General features: G+C 34.0%; 3 protein-coding genes across 5 annotated transcripts; 2 read left to right on the top strand and 1 right to left on the bottom strand.

The window, feature by feature from the left end:
- The first annotated feature begins 73 nt into the window (after positions 1–73).
- On the top strand, positions 74–4,598 carry LOC102668045 (disease resistance protein At4g27190). 3 transcript variants are annotated; one of them, XM_006585136.4, is made up of 3 exons: positions 74–251; positions 924–953; positions 1,379–4,598. In XM_006585136.4, exon 3 carries the CDS (start codon positions 1,395–1,397, stop codon positions 4,368–4,370), a length of 2,976 nt encoding a protein of 991 aa, XP_006585199.1. In that variant the 5' UTR covers positions 74–251; positions 924–953; positions 1,379–1,394; the 3' UTR covers positions 4,371–4,598. The 3 variants fall into 3 exon arrangements, with proteins under 3 accessions (XP_006585199.1, XP_006585198.1, XP_040874067.1); XM_041018133.1 differs by having other exon boundaries at positions 170–251; positions 886–953; XM_006585135.4 differs by lacking the exon at positions 924–953 and having other exon boundaries at positions 82–251.
- Positions 4,599–5,655: 1,057 nt separating this feature from the next.
- On the bottom strand, positions 5,656–8,867 carry LOC100779634 (putative pterin-4-alpha-carbinolamine dehydratase-like). Its single transcript, NM_001253318.3, has 5 exons — positions 8,607–8,867; positions 7,817–7,902; positions 6,712–6,835; positions 6,555–6,623; positions 5,656–5,888 (listed from the first exon to the last, which is right to left on the bottom strand). Exons 1-5 carry the CDS (start codon positions 8,635–8,637, stop codon positions 5,800–5,802), a joined length of 399 nt encoding a protein of 132 aa, NP_001240247.1. The 5' UTR covers positions 8,638–8,867; the 3' UTR covers positions 5,656–5,799.
- Positions 8,868–10,200: 1,333 nt separating this feature from the next.
- LOC100818130 (T-complex protein 1 subunit alpha) lies at positions 10,201–17,778 on the top strand. Its single transcript, XM_003531222.3, has 17 exons — positions 10,201–10,412; positions 10,512–10,576; positions 10,660–10,749; positions 10,833–10,919; positions 11,023–11,082; positions 11,238–11,288; positions 11,837–11,932; positions 12,550–12,615; positions 12,786–13,003; positions 13,384–13,480; positions 14,302–14,388; positions 15,296–15,430; positions 15,694–15,798; positions 15,928–16,056; positions 16,408–16,511; positions 17,244–17,334; positions 17,426–17,778. The coding sequence occupies exons 1-17, from the start codon at positions 10,340–10,342 to the stop codon at positions 17,507–17,509; spliced, it is 1,638 nt and encodes a 545-aa protein (XP_003531270.1). The 5' UTR covers positions 10,201–10,339; the 3' UTR covers positions 17,510–17,778.
- Positions 17,779–17,930: the final 152 nt, after the last annotated feature.

Raw genomic sequence — 17,930 nt, 5'->3', positions numbered from 1 at the left:
AATTATATATATATATATATATATATATATATATATATATATATATATATATATATGTCTAATCATAATCAATACCATTATCTTTACTTTTTGTCCTATATTGGTATTGAGCGGACACCACACACTCAAGTCAAGTGACTAAACGCGTTGACTTATTCCACATAGAGCAAGCAATAATGAAACACTTGTTCGATCATTTTGCAAAATCAGGGTGAAGAACAACTATCGGCAAAGGTTGCTCACTCGCAGAGGTACACAATCATAAATCTCTCTTAATTCTTGCTTCTGATTCCTCACTCACCCTTGAGATGGATCTCAATTCTGACCACTCTTAAGTCTTGAGTAGTTTGATTCTGTATATTCTATTTTTTTTTTCATCTTTCTCTAAAATACAATAATTTCCAAAAATATAACTTTTAAGATAAAAGTTTTATGAGTTTTTTTTGTCTGTTAATTTCTAAAAATGATAATATTTTACTCCTTCCTAATTAACCCTCGTATTTTCAACAAATTATATTTGTATATTTAATTATTTCACTTTTAATTTTTTTTATAATTATATTATACCTAATAATAGTAAATAATCCATATCCATATAAATCTGTTACATTTTTAATTATACACACGCAGACTAACATATCTAAGTTGGGTCTTTTACGTTATTTTATATGTATGGAATAATTAGTTTGTTAGATAATTTTACTAAATATTTTATAATCAATAGCTTTCAAACTATATTTGACAAAAACAATTATACGTTAATGCAATGCTTAAAAGTGATATTTTTTAACAAAATTAAAAGTTGTTAAGCTAGAACAAATTTATAAATTAAATAAGTTGTTGATTATCTAAGACGACTTAACAAACACATCTTTGGTGCTGCACATGGGTTGACTGACTTGCCCATCATTTTGCAAAATCAGGAGATCTATGCACAACAGCCGCTGGCAGAGGTAGACATACATGAATCTTTCTTAACTGTTGCTCCTGATTCCTCCTGAGATAGATTCCAATGATTATGCATATCAGTTTCAATAAGTCACTACTTTTAAATTCTAATTTTTTTGTGTTTCTTAATGATTGCTTTAGAATTTAAGTTTTTAATGTATATTTGAATTGCTTTTACTATCAAACAGAAAAAGAAAACTTAAGGTGCATAAATAATGATCAAGTGTACTAGTAAATGGTTGAATCATTAGTTTTTACATATTGAAGTTTTGGGTTTGGGTGTTACATACATATCCATATTGAATAAAACTGCTATGTTTGTGTATACATTGAAATTCTATACCGCTGATGTCTAGAATTTCTATACGTTGATTTGGTGTCTTATATGATTATAACCTTTTATTTTATTTTCTTTGTTAATGTATTGTAGGCTTTGAAATTTCATAATGTCGGGGGTTGAGGTTGTCGCCCCTCTTGTTGGAGAGGTGGGAGCGCTTGGGGTTGGAGAATTACATACTACAATTGCATCTAAAATTGCATCTTCCAGAAACCTTGATGACAACTACAACATTTTGCTCAAAGACATGGAGAAGCTACTTGCAATAAAGAAGGATAAAGAGAGGGAGATTCAAAGAAACAACCACAAAGACACCACTAATGCTTACAAGCTTTGGACAAACAGGGTATCAGATGCCGCAGAAGAAGTGCAGAAGCTGAAAGTTAAATACAAAGAAAAAATGCTACCCTGGTGGCGTATTCGTCGACGTTCACGTCTGAGTGAAAATATGGTGAAGAAGAGCAACTGTGTTCGTGAACTTGTGAAGGATGAATGTTTAAGAGATTTTCTTGTTGATAAACCACCAGAGCCTGTCTTAAAGGAGTTAAATGTCCCACGGATAAGTGGATATCCAACCCTTCAAGATGCCTTGGAAAAGACTCTGGGTTTGCTAAGAAATAATAAGATTAAAGTCATTGGAGTGTGTGGAACTAAAGGGGTGGGGAAAACAACAATAATGCGGAACCTAAACAACAATGAAGAGGTTGCTAAACTGTTTGAAATTGTCATTTTTGTGAAAGCCACAACTGATGATCATATGCTTCAAGAGAAAATTGCTAATCGGTTGATGCTGGACATAGGAACCAACAAGGAGCATAGTGATGATGTTGCAAGAAGAATACACAAAGAGCTAGAAAAGAAGAAGTATTTATTGATTTTGGATGAGGTTGAGGATGCCATCAATTTGGAGCAGTTGGGAATTCCAACTGGCATCAATGGCAGTAAGGTTGTAATTGCCACTCGATTCCCTCGAGTTTATAAGTTGAATAGGGTGCAGAGGCTCGTCAAAGTCGAGGAGCTAACTCCTGACGAAGCATGGAAGATGTTCAGAGATACTGTTCATGCCTTTAATCCTAAGATTGATTCCCTTGACATTCAACCTATAGCCCAACTTGTATGCCAAAGGTGCTCTTGTCTTCCACTTCTCATTTACAACATAGCGAATTCTTTTAAATTGAAAGAGTCTGCTTCAAGTTGGTCGGTGGGACTTGAAGATCTTAAACCTTGGCCAGAACTTCAAAACCAAGGTTTACAAGAGTTGTACTCATGTCTGAAATTCTGTTATGATGAACTCAAAGATAAAAAGAAGCAGAAATGCTTTCTATACACTTCACTGTATCCTGTAGATAGCAAGGTTTACACTGATTATTTAGTGGAGTGTTGGGCAGCACAAGGTTTACTTGGTGATATAAATGACAAAAGGTCATATCGAAGTGCACGCAATTGTGGTATTGACATATTAGAACATCTTGCTAATGTCTCTTTACTAGAGAAAGGGGAATCAATGATATATGTCAACATGAATCATTGTATGAGGCAACTTGCATTACACATATCCTCCAAAGATCCTGAGTGTAGCTTTTATCTCCAAGATGGTGAAGAATCTGAAAATCTCTCAAATTCAAAAGCTTGGCAGCAGTCTAGGTGGGTCTCTATGAGACAATTGCTTGATTTACCAACACGCCAAGATCGCAGCATGGTTTTGACATTGTTGCTGCGAAAAAATCCCAAACTAACTACAATACCCCAAACTTTTTTTGAGAACATGAGCAGTCTACTTCTGTTAGACTTGTATGGTAGCATGATTACACAACTGCCATCGTCTTTATCAAAATTGACTGGTCTAAGGGGTTTATTCTTGAACCGTTGCGAGCTCTTGGAATCATTATCATCTGAAATTGGATCACTTCAATTTCTAGAGGTCCTTGACATACGAGATACTAAAGTAACTTTCATACCTCTACAAATTGGATGTTTGACTAATCTAAGATGCCTGCGAATCCCATTCGTTGCAAGTGAAGATGATGCTCAAAATGTTCATGTGATTTCAAAGCTTCATAGGTTGGAAGAATTAACCATTCAAGTCATATCCTATGAACAATGGTGCAATGATGCTGAAAATGTTTTACAACATGTGGCTTCTTTGGAAAATGTAACAGATCTCCGATGTTGTTTTCCCTCCTCAATCATTCTTAGAGAATTTCTTTCAAGAAGTAAATCATGGAGTTGTAAGCAACAAAATTCATTTAGATTCTTTGTGGGTTGCCAAAATTCAAGGCGACCTCAAATACTTGAATCTTTTGAGTACAAAATTACTAATTATTTGAGGTACTGCAATGGTGGACAGGAGGATGACTCGGCAATTATTGAGGTACTACCAAAAACTGATGCATTTGAATTAGTTTGCCATAAAGATATCAAAAAGTTGTCAAATTTTGCTGGCATAGTGTGTTTGGAACGCATTCGTGGTCTTTTGATTAAAAAATGCAACAAAGTTTTAACAATTGTGTCAGCTGATACAAGTAGCAACACCATGAATGGAATCCAAATAGAAACAAGAGTCATCTTACCAAATTTGGAGAAATTGTATTTGGAAAATTTGCTCAATTTGAAATGTGTTTTTAGAGGTCCCTTGCACAGTGGAACCTTTTCCAAATTGCATACTTTGTCATTGAAGAATTGTCCATCACTGAGAGAAATTTTCAGCAATGGAGCAATTCAACATTTTTCAGAACTTCAAAACCTGAAACTTGAAGATTGTTCAAAAATTGAAATACTGATCAGCAAAGACATTGAACCAGAAAAGGATGTGCTTCCAAAACTAGAAATGCTTCTGCTGGTTAACTTGCCTAACTTTAATACTATATGCTCAACTCATACATTGGCTTGGTCCTCTTTGGAGCTGTTAAGGATACATAACTGTCCTAAGTTGAAAACTTTACCACTAGACAGTGACAATGCAGTCAACTTAAAGTCCATTAAAGGGCAGCAAGAGTGGTGGGATGAGTTGGAGTGGACAAACAACGATGAGGTGTATCAGCGGTTGCAACCCATCTTTGCTGCCTCCAATGAGTATTTTTCTTAGATATTTTCTTTCATGCATGTAACAATTCGGGTTAAATGTGAAAATAAATGTGTTTGTTTGTCTTTCTTTAGTTTATTGCAAAAAACTAGAGAAAAAATAGCTTGGATTGTATTATTTTATGGTTTGTTGTGTTTGAAGGTTGGGACTAAAAGTTTGTAATAATGTGTAGACTTGGAACTTGGAATGTGCTTGAGGTTAAAGAGAACCAGTAATGTTTTTGCAGTTAAACTTATATTACTATTTTTATGTATATTATTTGTCTTCATTCTTATGAATAGGAAAAAAATGAGGTAAGGACCTTGTCTATTAGCATAGACTCTATAGTAAGATTGGGGAGCTTGAAGAGCAACTCCTCAAGCAAAGAATGTGATAACAAATATATGAAGTGTCTTATCATTAAGGAGTCTAAGTTGTTACTTGCAAAAGCAGCTGGGGTGTAAGAAAAGAAATGGATTGACTTATCCTCGCAGATCGTGAAGTTCACGTAATTGGGGTATTGACAAATTAGAACATCTTGATAATCTTCTCTTTACTCGAGAAAGGGTAATAACGATATATGTTAACATGAATCTTTCTATGAGATAACTTGCATTACATATGTCCACTGTTAGACTTGTAAGTTATTTAAAAAATACTGTAGAATATTTCTCGTGAACAAAATAAAATCAAAATTTATTTTCATTTATATCATATAATAATATAATGTTATGGATGATCTACGCACCAAAATTTATGAGTGGTTCACATTCAGATAATTAATATGAAGTAGAAAAGAAAAAAAAAACATGATCGAATATTTATTTTCATTTTTTTTCCATGGACATTTTAGTATAAAAAATTAAAATAAAAAATTAAAATATGTACAACATAAATAAATAATAACTTAAAGATAGGTAGAATTTCAAATGTTTACCTACTTTAAAATTATGCTACTTTAATTATATAACATATATCTAAATTCAATTTTTTTTATACGTAAAACTGAGAAGAATATATATTTTTTTCATTTTTTGTTCATGAAAATTTTAATATAAAAATAAATAAAAATATATACAACGTAAATAAATAATAATTTTTAAAAATATATAGAATTACAAACCTTTGCCTACCTTAGGATTATACTACTCTAATCCATATGAATTGAGGCTTGGGATTTTTTCTGCTCAAAATCCATATGACACGTAGGGATTTCATATTGATATTTTTTTCCACCAAATGCCGCTATATTTTTTATTTTTTATTTTATTTTCTAATCATTAATTATGGTAACTAAAAGTGATTAGTTATTTTGATTGAAAATATTTATTTTATTTTCGAATAATTCATAAAAATACCTAACATGCAGTGTAATTCACCATCTTAAAACAAAATATTACTGCAAAAAGACGGGTAATTTGCAAATACTACAGTACTTCTTAACACTATTGACTCAGTCTGAAGGCTTCCGTCTAAGTAGGTCAAGCACATCAAGCTTATCAATCTTAGCAGCAAGTATGAAATCATTTTCTGTCAACCCACCTGCACGAACATGCATCAGTATATGGTAGTAATTTAAGAAAAAAAAAACTACTAAAAAACAACAAACGGAACATGCTAGATTGAACCACCAAATCATCTTAATATGGTTAACCCATGACATTACTGAAATCATTTACTACATATGCAAATGGAAACTGAATTTTTTGTTTCTCTTCCTTTCCTGTTCACGTCACAACACACTTCATGCAAATAACAAAATGGAAACTGAAGCTTATTTGTCATGAATTATGACGGAAGCTTCTGGAGGGATTCATCATGTAATCTGTAATGAAAGGGTAAGTTTCACAAATCCATTGAATATGCTACTGTTTTCTCTCTCCGAAGAGGGAGAAATTAATTTGCTTTCCAGAGAAGCATGCGATTAAAACCAGAATCCTTTGTAAATATAAGGGTTATAATTTACAACGTACATATTGAATTTAAATTAAGGAATGCATAATGAAAGAGAAATTGGAAGCAAGCCAGAAAGAACTGTGCTGATTAATCCATGATGACTGCAAGCTAGTAGGCACCAACTCTATTAAATAAATAATTTTTAAATTTCATTAAAAGTCAATAGTGCCTAATACATGGTACTTTGACATTATTTCTCATCTAGCAGCTTTTGATTAAATAACTTGAAGTTGAACAATGAATAATTCATACCAACAGCATGAGTCCAAATCTCTATTGTAACATTATTCCAGCCAACAAGGTGAAGATCAGGATGATGACCTGCATTGTTAACATCTTCTTGGTTACATTTTGTAATGTGTACCCTTTAAAATGAGATTAGTAATAAAATGAAAATAGAGCATGATACCTTCATTTTCAGCAAGAACAGCTACTATCCTGAAAAATTCCAATCCTTTGGTGAAAGTCTTTACTGCCCATGACCGCCTCAGCTTCATGACACCATCTTCGTTTACCAAATTCCACTCAGCAACCTAACCACTCAATATCAATATCCAAGACCATGAGTCCAAGAGGGCTAATTGACTTGAAGGGGTTCTATTTAGAAACTTATTATCTAACAGGGTTTGTTTTAAAAGTTATTCCCGGGGGGTCGGTTTCTACAAGTATTTCGCCATTGCCAGGAGCGAAATATCAGCAGGATGACACGTGCTACGGATTTCGCCGTCGGTACTGGCGAAACAGGAACGGTTCGCTATCCGTACCGGCAAAACAGCTTTTGCTTTTGTTTTGTTTAACAGTTGTCTCATATAATAATCTTTGCAGCTTCTTTATATCAAGATTTTTGTCTTAAAAAAGTGGAAGTACATAAAGAAGCCTGATCTTTCATTTTGATTTTACCTTTTCAACTCATGCCAAACCTTGTTTAAATGGTGCTGCTTGCTTCTTCTTTTTTTTTTCACTTCCAGATGGTTGAGCCACACCCCAAGGAGAGCTCCCTTCTGAAAGGCCTTGGTGAGTTCGCCCCTGCCTTTCCCCCGGTAATGAAGCAGAGAAGAACCAATATGAATTTTCCATTGATGATAACCAACGAACTATGAGAATTAGCACCACTGGGGTGCAAAACAGTAACCAACCCAATTGTTGTTCAGCAGTTTCAACCACTTCTTCGTAGGAAAAGTGCCATTTCGCCGGTACGGATGGCGAAACTATTTTTTTATTATATAACCAGCTATTTCGTCAGTACGGATGGCGTGGCGAAATACACTGCACCCTCCTCACCCCTACTCTGACGCACACTGCACCTAGAGCCCATTCGGCAGTTCCTCTTGGCGAAATAAATGACTATTTCTGTTCTTCTTGGCAAAATATGTGTTTTGCCATGCTCCTTGGTGAAACGCTTACACAAAACATGAAACACCGACCCTGGTTGGGAATTAGTTTCTAAATGAAACCCCCTGAGGTCAATTTGCCAGTCCAAGAGACTTAGAAACCTTGAATTGACAGATACAAACCTGTGGCATTAGAGTGTGTGCTGCATCCTCACTCATTGGTCGCAATTCCTTCAGATTGCATGGCACACACTTCTTATCTGTCAGACCTGAGGGAGATCAAAGTGCAAGAACTACGACATTTTAGAATATACAGTGTCATAAAACTTGTTTCTTAAATGAAGTGAAGATCAAAGTGATAAGCAAAACAGCTCCATCTTAAGAACATGCAGAAGGGAAGTAAATAGACTATATTTTTGGTACGAGGCTTCACAAATCCTACAATCCTGATTGAGCCAGACACAGAGAAGAAGTATATATATAACAATGTTTCATAAACAACACTGTCAATCTAATCAACAAAATTCGTTTGGGAAAATGTAGAAATAGAATTGGAAAATTTTTCTTTTTACCATCGAAATAGTACAAAAGAACAACAACTTAAATTTGTGTATCAGATGCAACAAGGTTTTGCAACAACACGAGTCACATCACACAACTCACAAGTAGCATATCAGTTTCAACAGTATCTATCTCGTTCACCACATACTACACAATTTTCTAGTCCCACCCTTGATAACGCAAAATGTATTAAATCTGAGAAGTAAGTTCCTATTTGATGAAACTCCAAACTTGGTCCTTAAGTATCTCAATGACATGATGAGTACAGGAACTACAAGCAAGTTAAAGTTGTATTATTCAAAATCATGATAAAACCATGACAAGTGACACTCAATAAACCCAAAAAGAAAATAGTGATGAATTATGAATACACAAATAGATAGATAGATCGATAGAAAATGCGTGAACGCACGTGTGGGCGAGATCCGAGATTTAGCATCCATGTTTGGAGCAAATAGATAGATGATGAGAGGTTGGAGAGAAGCACAGGGTAATACTAAAGGGAATGAACGAATCTATAGAGAAATTGGATAAAACTTTGCGCAGCGCAGAGGGTGCCGCTTATCATTCTAGATCAACTAACCGTATGTGATCGTTTCTCCCGGAAATGAGGCACTGCCCACGTGGGGCTCTACTTTAATTATTTTTATTGTATAATCAAACTTCAGCCTTTGCCATGTGCACCACTTAAATTTGTGGCTCTACTTTAATTATTTTTATTGTGTACAAGCATTTTAAGTGAAGTGACCAAATTATCTTCCACTTAAAATTTTAAAAAGGTCACCCTCTTCTCTCCCTCTCCCTATGCCTTGCTATTGCGCTTCCTTCTTCTTCCTTCTTCACTTCTCGTCATGCTGCCGCCAATCCCCGCCACCATTGTCATGTTCACCTTCACCGTAAGTCTCTCTTTTCCACTCATCGTTGAAAATGGGATTGCGTACAAAATCCATATAATGCATGCATTATACGGATCCTCAATTCACATAATTAATTTTTTTAATTTATTTATTAATAAAATAATAATTGAATAAATTGTTATTATTTAAAAATAAAATAATATTTTTGTTGTTATAATATTTATTTAATAAATAAGCGAAGAAGTGAGAGAGAAAGGGATAATGATAGGGGTGTAGGAAAGTCAGAAGGGTAGGATGGTCATTTTACTATGGTTGGTTGTGCCATTAGCAAATTGATAGTGGCAATAGCATCCCCTCTAAACTGATCCAACATAGTCCGGCCCAAAGATACATTTGAGGCCTCCTAAGCCGAAATGCAGTTCTTAGGTACATTAAATGCGAATCTCTCTTAATTTATGCTAACATTTCTCGCATTAGAGGTTTTTTTTTTGGAGAACACATTAAAGGTTTTAAAATAGAGAAAAAAAACTCATTTAATTATAATTTATTATATGTGATAAGTTTATTTATTTTTAAAATAATTATCTTAAAATAATTTAAACAGTAATTTATGATTAAATGATCATACAAAATATTATATAAACTCTTTAAAATATTATATAAATTAAAAAATGGTGTTATTATTAACCTTATCATAATTACTCTTAGTTTTTACAAAACTTTAAAATCTTGATGCCTATGAAAATTTTACATGTTAAGGGATTAAGTAAATTTAAGAAGTGGATATAAATATTATCTTAATCAAATAAAATACAACATAATCCCTTAACATGTAAAATTTAATATTACCTGTTAAAAAAGAAGAAATAAATATCACTATAAATAAATAAAATAAATTCAACAAACCTATTTAAAATAAAATTATTATTACTTTTTTTATAGAAGTTATTTTTTTAAATGATAAAAAATATTATGTTCTGACCATGCTAATTATAATTTATCACATATAATAAATTTATTAACTTTTTAAATAATTATTTTAAAATATTCAAACGCTTATTTATAATTTTAACCGTATAAACCTGTTTTATAGTATAGTGTATACATTAATATCTTTTTAAATAACTTGAACGAAAAAAAAAATGCACTTGTAGTTGGAAGTGAAAACGGAAGAGATAAAGGAGGAGGAAAAGAAAGCATAGTGTTAAAAAGAAAAGGAAGGGCGAAGTTGAAAAACCAAAACCCTTGGCGAGTGAAGCCCTAGACTCACTAGACTACACACTTCGCAATGGCGGTTGTTGCTCAAACCCCTGACATCGCCGGCGAGCGGCAGTCCGGCCAAGACGTTCGCACCCAAAACGGTACTCTCTCTCTCTCTCTCTCTCTCTCTCCGTTTCTTCCATAATGAAAAACGAAACAACCATTTCTAACATGGTTCCATCTCTGTACTGTGAATGCAGTTGTGGCATGCCAAGCCGTTGCCAACATCGTCAAAAGCTCTTTAGGCCCCGTTGGCCTCGACAAGGTACTCTCTCTCTCTTCCTCTTCCTCTCTCTATATAGTTAGATCTTAGACGAAGTAAGCAATGTCTGATGCGATTCGTTTCAGATGCTCGTCGACGACATTGGCGACGTCACCATCACCAACGACGGCGCCACGATTCTCAAGATGCTGGAAGTGGAGCATCCTGCTGCCAAGGTGAACCACACTCCACTCGCTCTTCGATTTCTCTTTTTTTCTCGCTCCGTTGCTGTTATTACTCACTAGTGTGGCTTTTTTAGGTTTTGGTTGAACTCGCCGAGCTTCAGGATCGAGAAGTCGGAGACGGCACTACTTCTGTCGTCATTGTAGCTGCTGAGCTTCTCAAAGTAACTAACTACATCTCTCTCTCTATTTATTTGGCACTTTGTTTGTGTTTTGTGTTTGTCTCTGATGTAACTAACTGTCGAGTGTGAGTGTTTTTTCCTGCAGAGGGCAAATGACCTTGTCAGGAACAAGATTCATCCTACCTCGATTATCAGTGGATATAGAGTAAGTGTCTTTTAATAATTTCTTAAACTTAACTAACTGTTTATTGCTATTTTTAAACTTTGTAGCTACCATTATGGAGTTTTTGTGTTCTGCTATTTGAATTGCGAATTTGCATGGTTTAACTAACTTCTCTTTTTGTTGATTATTCTGTATAGCTTGCTATGCGAGAGGCTTGTAAATATGTAGAAGAAAAACTAGCTGTCAAGGTAAGATCTCCTTAATAAACTTTTCATTTTTTGTATGCATATTTTTTAAGCTTAAGTTATCTGGGTACTGAACCTTTTTTTTTCTGGTCTCTTCTCTCCTTTGATTGTCGCTAGATGTCATTGTTAGAATATTTGAACGCCAATGATTTGTTAGTTCCATAATGATTGTTCTTTCACTTATTTTGCAGTCATGCATGTGTAGAGTCATTGTATGCTGTATTCCACTCATTATGAGTTCTTATTGATTTGATTTCCTTGAATGTGCCATTGCCCAATAATATCACACTACTTATCAATATGTATGCTGATTGTTCTTGTCTTCCATTTTGCATCAATGTTACAATCATTAACTAATGCAAAAAGAAGTTTGGGTAGGTTGTGAAGACGAAAGCTTGCATCTCTTGGTTATTGGTTCCCTGTTTTATATTTTGAAAAGCTTACTTTGGGCCATATGATCATTGTTATGTCATGTACTAATATTAATTAATGCATTTGCAAATTGTTGTATACCATGTGTTACTCAGCTGGATTTTTCTCTTGACTTTTAGGTTGAAAAGCTGGGAAAGGATTCACTAATTAACTGTGCCAAGACCAGTATGTCCTCAAAGTTGATAGCTGGTGATAGTGACTTCTTTGCCATTTTGGTATGTTTGTAATTGCATTGGCTTTATATTGAATGTTGAGAGTTTATATCACATGATTGATTCACACCATGCTCTGATGCTTCTGCAAATTCCAGTGCATATCCAATCGAATGAAGCTTATATGCATTTTCTGTTTCATGCATCAATATTTAGTTGGATTAGTAAATGAAAACTTGATATTGATAAAGCTATATTCTTTTCAATCTTCATCTCATTGGAAACCTGATTTTTTTAAAATGAAAAATCTCCTAACCTTATTAGATTTTACACTTTCTTTCTGCTTTAGAGGAAAGGTGTTCAAATATTTCTTGATTTCGTCAGTTTCTACTGTGTTGACCATATTTGATTTGGCAGTATGAGTGAAACTGAAATAAAAACTTTGTTGTTGATACCTGGAGAGTTTTTAAAATCAATCAATTGAATTTGGGGATATGGTCTAAGTGATTTTTGAAAGTTCTGTTTCTCATTATGAAGGGTTATTTTCTGAAGTTATTGATTAGTTGTGAAAAGGAGGCTAACTGCTATTTTGGGGTAGTTCCTTTTTGTCTGTAGACTGTAGGTATAGATAGACACTATTTTTTAGTAGCGAAATTGACTTATGTATGCAATTTGCACAGGTTGTAGATGCAGTGCAAGCTGTAAAGATGACCAATGCTCGAGGTGAAGTTAAATACCCAATCAAGGTTGGTAGTAGTATTCCTCTGATTTCAGTTCTTTTCCTGGATAAAAGATGCCAATTTTGAGCAATATGAACATCTGTAGTTAATATTTTAATCTTGCTTTTTTCCTGCTTTAATGTTCATAGGATTTGAATGGATTTAATTTCTTGTTTCTTTTGTGCCTCATGTTCCAGGGAATCAATATCTTGAAAGCTCATGGAAAAAGTGCTAGAGACAGCTTTCTGATGAATGGTTATGCTCTAAATACTGGCCGTGCTGCTCAAGGAATGCCTCTTAGGGTTGCCCCTGCAAGAATTGCCTGTCTTGATTTCAATCTTCAGAAGACAAAAATGCAGTTGGGTGTTCAAGTTTTAGTTACTGATCCTAGGGAGCTAGAGAAAATTCGTCAAAGGTACTGTCAGTAGGACCATATGGCTTCTATATTACTATGATACCCAACCTTCCTGGATTCATTTTCCTTAAATAAAATGAAAATACATCTATTATCTTATTGAAAATAAGCTGCATAAAATAGGCATAAATAGAAAACTTTTGGATGATAGGCATGAAATCGATCCAAAGAATATTGTTGTAGTTCTTATGGTTGATTATTGATTTGTGTAGTTCTTATAAAGAATATTGTTGTAATTGTGTAAGCCAGCTTATGTTAAGTTTCATTTTGGGAATTTGCTTTTGCTTGGTTTGGGACAATTCTCCATCCATATCATCTTGCAAGATAAAGTAATATCGATGATACATTTTGACAAATGGCCATTTTTTTTCTAATTGCAGAGAGGCTGATATGACTAAGGAACGTATTGAAAAACTGCTGAAGGCTGGAGCTAATGTTATTCTGACAACTAAAGGAATTGATGACATGGCTCTTAAGGTATGTTTCTTTCTGGAACTTTTTTAATGATATTTTTCTTCGAGCAAGAGGATTTAGTTATAATCTTACATTTTGGCTGTCAAAGAAAGTGTTTGTCTTTATCTTTATGTATTATATTATATTATGTATCTGTTGACAGTTGAGCATATCATGTTTTGACCCTTGTATAAATTACTCATCCCGATCAATTACAAGGGTTGTTTGGTGGCTGTTTGGGTGTGTGAAGTTCACATGTAGAGTTTGTTGTTTGATGGGATTTATTGATTTAGGAAAAATTCAAGCTATGAGTATTAGGGGTTTTATGGGGGAGTTTTTAATACTTTCAGCTGATGATCTCTGATCTGATTATGTGACACAATTGAATGATGTTTTTTTTTTGGATTTAGTAGACAATTTAAATGAGGCATTACACCAAGGAACTCCTGATATGACTGAAGATAGGATTTTACTTAAAATTTTCTTTTCACTCACTATACTTTTTTTTTGATTGCGGTATCATTACTTGTATTGGACTATAGTTAAAACTGAGGACCAAATAGTACAAAAGGTTGAAGTTATAACCCTTGCGGCTTGTGCGAATCCAGTTACCAAGGCCCGTTTTTAGGGAATAAATTCCTGACCTTACTAACTTCAGAATGATGAAATTACACCAAATTTGTGGCATCTATGCCTGTGGATCTTTAAACATGACTTCTGATTTTCTGCTTTTTGTATTAATGGATTTTGTGGTTGTGTTTAAGATACATGTTCTTTTACTGATGAATGACATAAAAAGTCATGAATTTATGCATTTTGTTCTGACTATTTAATTCTTGTTTCAGTACTTTGTTGAGGCTGGGGCAATTGCTGTAAGACGTGTGCGGAAAGAGGACATGCGCCATGTTGCCAAGGCTACTGGTGCAACATTGGTAGGATTTTGTTTTTTTGTTTTTAATTTAAATTGCAATGTTAGCAAGTTGACAGTAAAACTGAATATTTGTCACAACGGAATGTTGATTAGATAGGGCTCCATTCCTTTCTTTCCTATTTTATCTCCCTTTTCACTAGTTGAACAAAAAATTGTTGCTATTTTTATGGGTGGGGGGGGGGGGGGGAATGCGGTACATGTCTGATTCAATTCATTATAACAATTGATGGCTCTAAATATTACCTGCTTAAAATCATAGATATTTAAAAGTTTGCCATCCCAAGAAACCCTTTTGCGTTCTGAAATATGAATGCTGTTTTCTGCTTATTAATGTCAATTTTAAATTGAACTAAAGTAATGTTTGTCTTACCTGGGGGTCTCTGTTTTGGAGAAGTGATTTATTTTAATTTTTGGGCTGTATCTTTTTCATCATTCTGGCTGTAAAATGCCTTTTCTAATTTCATTGCATTTAAGTTTCTTGGTATGTTTTAAGATGATTCCTCTTTCATATATGTCTGTTCATTAGTGAAATAGTGGTTGCTAGGGCCTTTTATTAATCCTATTTTGGTTTCTCTTTTGTAATTAAATATGTTCTGGCACAAAAAAGAAGAGCTTCATGTCTTAATTAGCAACCACCAGCAATGAATTTGTAGTTAATAAAATGCCACAACGAGACAAGTAATCATTATCCTCAAATCTATTTGTTTCAATTTGCGTTTTTATCCATCCCTAATAGTTATTGACTTTCCTTGAAATTAGTGCCAAACTTCCGTGTTAACAATATCTCAGTTATTATATTTTTTGTCAAGCAACATCAGTCTCTTGTATAGTATCCTCTTTTTTGGATAGAAGTTTTGAATACTATTTTCCTTTATGTATCATTGGACTTGATTTTTACTTTGACACAGGTCTCAACATTTGCTGATATGGAAGGGGAGGAAACATTTGAACCATCTTTTCTTGGATATGCTGATGAGGTTGTTGAGGAGCGAATTTCTGATGATGCTGTAGTTATGATCAAAGGGACCAAAACTACAAGCGCAGTAAGTGATTATACTTGTTCTTGTAGATTATGTTTTTCTTTCTCGATGAAAGAATAAATTCATAACGACCGAAAAACACAAGGATCTTTGGATATCTATCAAAATTATTTTACAAATATTTTTTAAGAAAATGTGATTTTTTATGCATCATCTTCTCACACACCCATGCAACGTATGGGGGACACTGCTAGTTTATTATTTATTATCTGGTGCACATTGAGGATAGCTTGTGGTATCACCTGATTCTGTGTTGTTTTCTGTAGGTCACTTTGATTCTAAGAGGTGCAAATGACCATATGCTTGATGAGATGGACAGAGCTCTGCATGATGCATTGTCAATTGTCAAGAGAACTCTTGAATCAAATACGGTATCCTGCATACATAGCTTTCATCCTACTTTGGTTGAAATCAAAATTTTGCTTTAGATTAAGTTTTTCAAATGAAGTCTTTTTATTTTTCCTTCCTTGTGCTTTATTTTTTATATATATAAAATTCAGGTGGTAGCTGGTGGAGGTGCTGTTGAGGCAGCATTATCAGTTTATTTAGAGTACCTTGCTACAACTTTAGGATCTCGGGAGCAGTTGGCTATAGCAGAATTTGCTGAGTCTCTGTTAATTATTCCAAAGGTAAGTTACAAGCTAAATTAATGGCCTAAGGTTTGGGTCCTCTGCTTATTTTACAACTAATTAGGGTGGTTGGGTGCTAGTTGAACAAATGATCTAAAGTTTGAGTTTGTTCTTCATCTCCCATCAAATAATTAAATTTGACTATGTAGTTTCTACTCTATGTAGTTAATTCTGTAATTTTAGTCTAGTGGGCTTTCATTGTGGGGTTTATGTGGTTAACAATTTACTTTTTGACTTGATATTTAAATTTAAATTTTTGGTCTTGAGTCACTTAGTCTTAATTAATTGGTTCTTGTTTCTAAACATTTTAGCACTGAAAATGTATATATTGGTGTCACTTAACTGGTCCAGGTGCTTTCTGTTAATGCTGCTAAGGATGCCACTGAGCTGGTCGCAAAATTACGGGCCTACCACCATTCAGCACAAACTAAAGCCGATAAGAAACATTTATCAAGGTATTTGCTTACTAGTAATAGTAACTGTCGTTTCCTTTGTATGTCTTCTTCCCAGCTTTGGGTCTGTTTGTTGAATTTATCTTTGTTATGTCATTATATTTGTAAGCATTAGTATTTCTTCCAACCTGTGTTGGAATGGTAATTCACCTTATATGATTATTATACACACACTCACTAGAACTTCGTAACCATTTGCAATGAAGCAGCTATTGACATGATTTGGCAATATCATGTGCCATATTTTTAGTTATTTGGGCGTTGTGTGCGAGGAGATACATAGGACAGGATATATTGAATTTGTTATATAGGACTTGGACAGGTAAAACAAGTTTGTGCATCTGCCCATAATATGCAGATTCAAGTATTATTCCAACATGTGAATACGGTAATGGATATTAGAGAAAAGTAACAATGGAGAATACATATGAAATGATGCTTGATAAGCTTTGGCATTCTTTTCTATTTCGCAGATTCAAGTATTATTCCAACATGTGAATACGTTAATGGATATTAGAGAAAAGTAACAATGGAGAATACATATGAAATGATGCTTGATAAGCTTTGGCATTCTTTTCTATTTTGCAGATTCAAGTATTATTCCAACATGTGAATACGTTAATGGATATTAGAGAAAAGTAACAATGGAGAATACATATGAAATGATGCTTGATAAGCTTTGACATTCTTTTCTATTTCGCTAAATATTGTTATTGTTTTCTCTTTTTTCCCCAGTATGGGTTTGGACCTTTCTGAAGGGAAAATCAGAAACAACTTGGAGGCTGGAGTCATTGAGCCTGCAATGAGCAAAGTAAAAATTATTCAGGTATGTATTTAGTTAAATATCACAGTTGTTGACTTCAATATACAGCTTCCTTACACAGCTGCGTGAGCTAGAAGTTTTTTTACTTCCCCAGTTTGCAACTGAAGCTGCCATTACTATCCTTCGAATTGATGACATGATCAAGCTTATCAAGGATGAAAGTCAAAATGAGGATTAAAGTATAACTGAATCTAGGAGGCATCTACTCCCCAGTGCTTACAAAAGGGAGGGTTGTGCTAGTGTGCATTTGAAGAGGGTATCTGCATTTAATCTTCAATGCCCTTGTTCTTGAAGGAAAACTGCTCTAATTATTTTTCTGAAAGTAGCTTTATTATATTTACATCTTTGCATTTTATATTCCAACAATTTTTAGGCAAACATTTTTGGTCATGCATTGGCTGGTTGCATGTTTGTACATTTCTTTGAGGCAGTGTTTGATTTGTGAAATTTTGATGTTTCGTTGGTAGTAAGTAGTTTTTAATACTATAAGAACTAAATTATGAGGGTTCAGAACATCTTATACATGCTAACAATATAATTTATCGTAGATGTTAATGTAGCAATAGTACGTGGCTATGATAGATATCATAGTACGGGCG

This window comes from Glycine max, chromosome 8 (genome assembly GCF_000004515.6).
Source record: "Glycine max cultivar Williams 82 chromosome 8, Glycine_max_v4.0, whole genome shotgun sequence".
Classification (NCBI taxonomy): Eukaryota; Viridiplantae; Streptophyta; class Magnoliopsida; order Fabales; family Fabaceae; genus Glycine; species Glycine max.
The sequence above is the reverse complement of the archived record's forward strand: the minus strand, read 5'-3'. Positions and strand labels throughout refer to the sequence as shown.

Excerpts from the sequence above, each read along its gene's own strand:
- LOC100818130 (XM_003531222.3), top strand. The coding sequence starts at position 10,340 with ATGGCGGTTGTTGCTCAAACCCCTGACATCGCCGGCGAGCGGCAGTCC. Across the intron at positions 12,616-12,785 it reads AAGTTAAATACCCAATCAAG|GGAATCAATATCTTGAAAGC; the intron begins GTTGGTAGTAGT and ends CTCATGTTCCAG. Across the intron at positions 15,799-15,927 it reads GAACTCTTGAATCAAATACG|GTGGTAGCTGGTGGAGGTGC; the intron begins GTATCCTGCATA and ends TATAAAATTCAG.
- LOC102668045 (XM_006585136.4), top strand. The coding sequence starts at position 1,395 with ATGTCGGGGGTTGAGGTTGTCGCCCCTCTTGTTGGAGAGGTGGGAGCG.
- LOC100779634 (NM_001253318.3), bottom strand. The coding sequence starts at position 8,637 with ATGGATGCTAAATCTCGGATCTCGCCCACAC. Across the intron at positions 6,624-6,711 it reads TGTTCTTGCTGAAAATGAAG|GTCATCATCCTGATCTTCAC; the intron begins GTATCATGCTCT and ends TTAACAATGCAG. Across the intron at positions 5,889-6,554 it reads GATTTGGACTCATGCTGTTG|GTGGGTTGACAGAAAATGAT; the intron begins GTATGAATTATT and ends ATGTTCGTGCAG.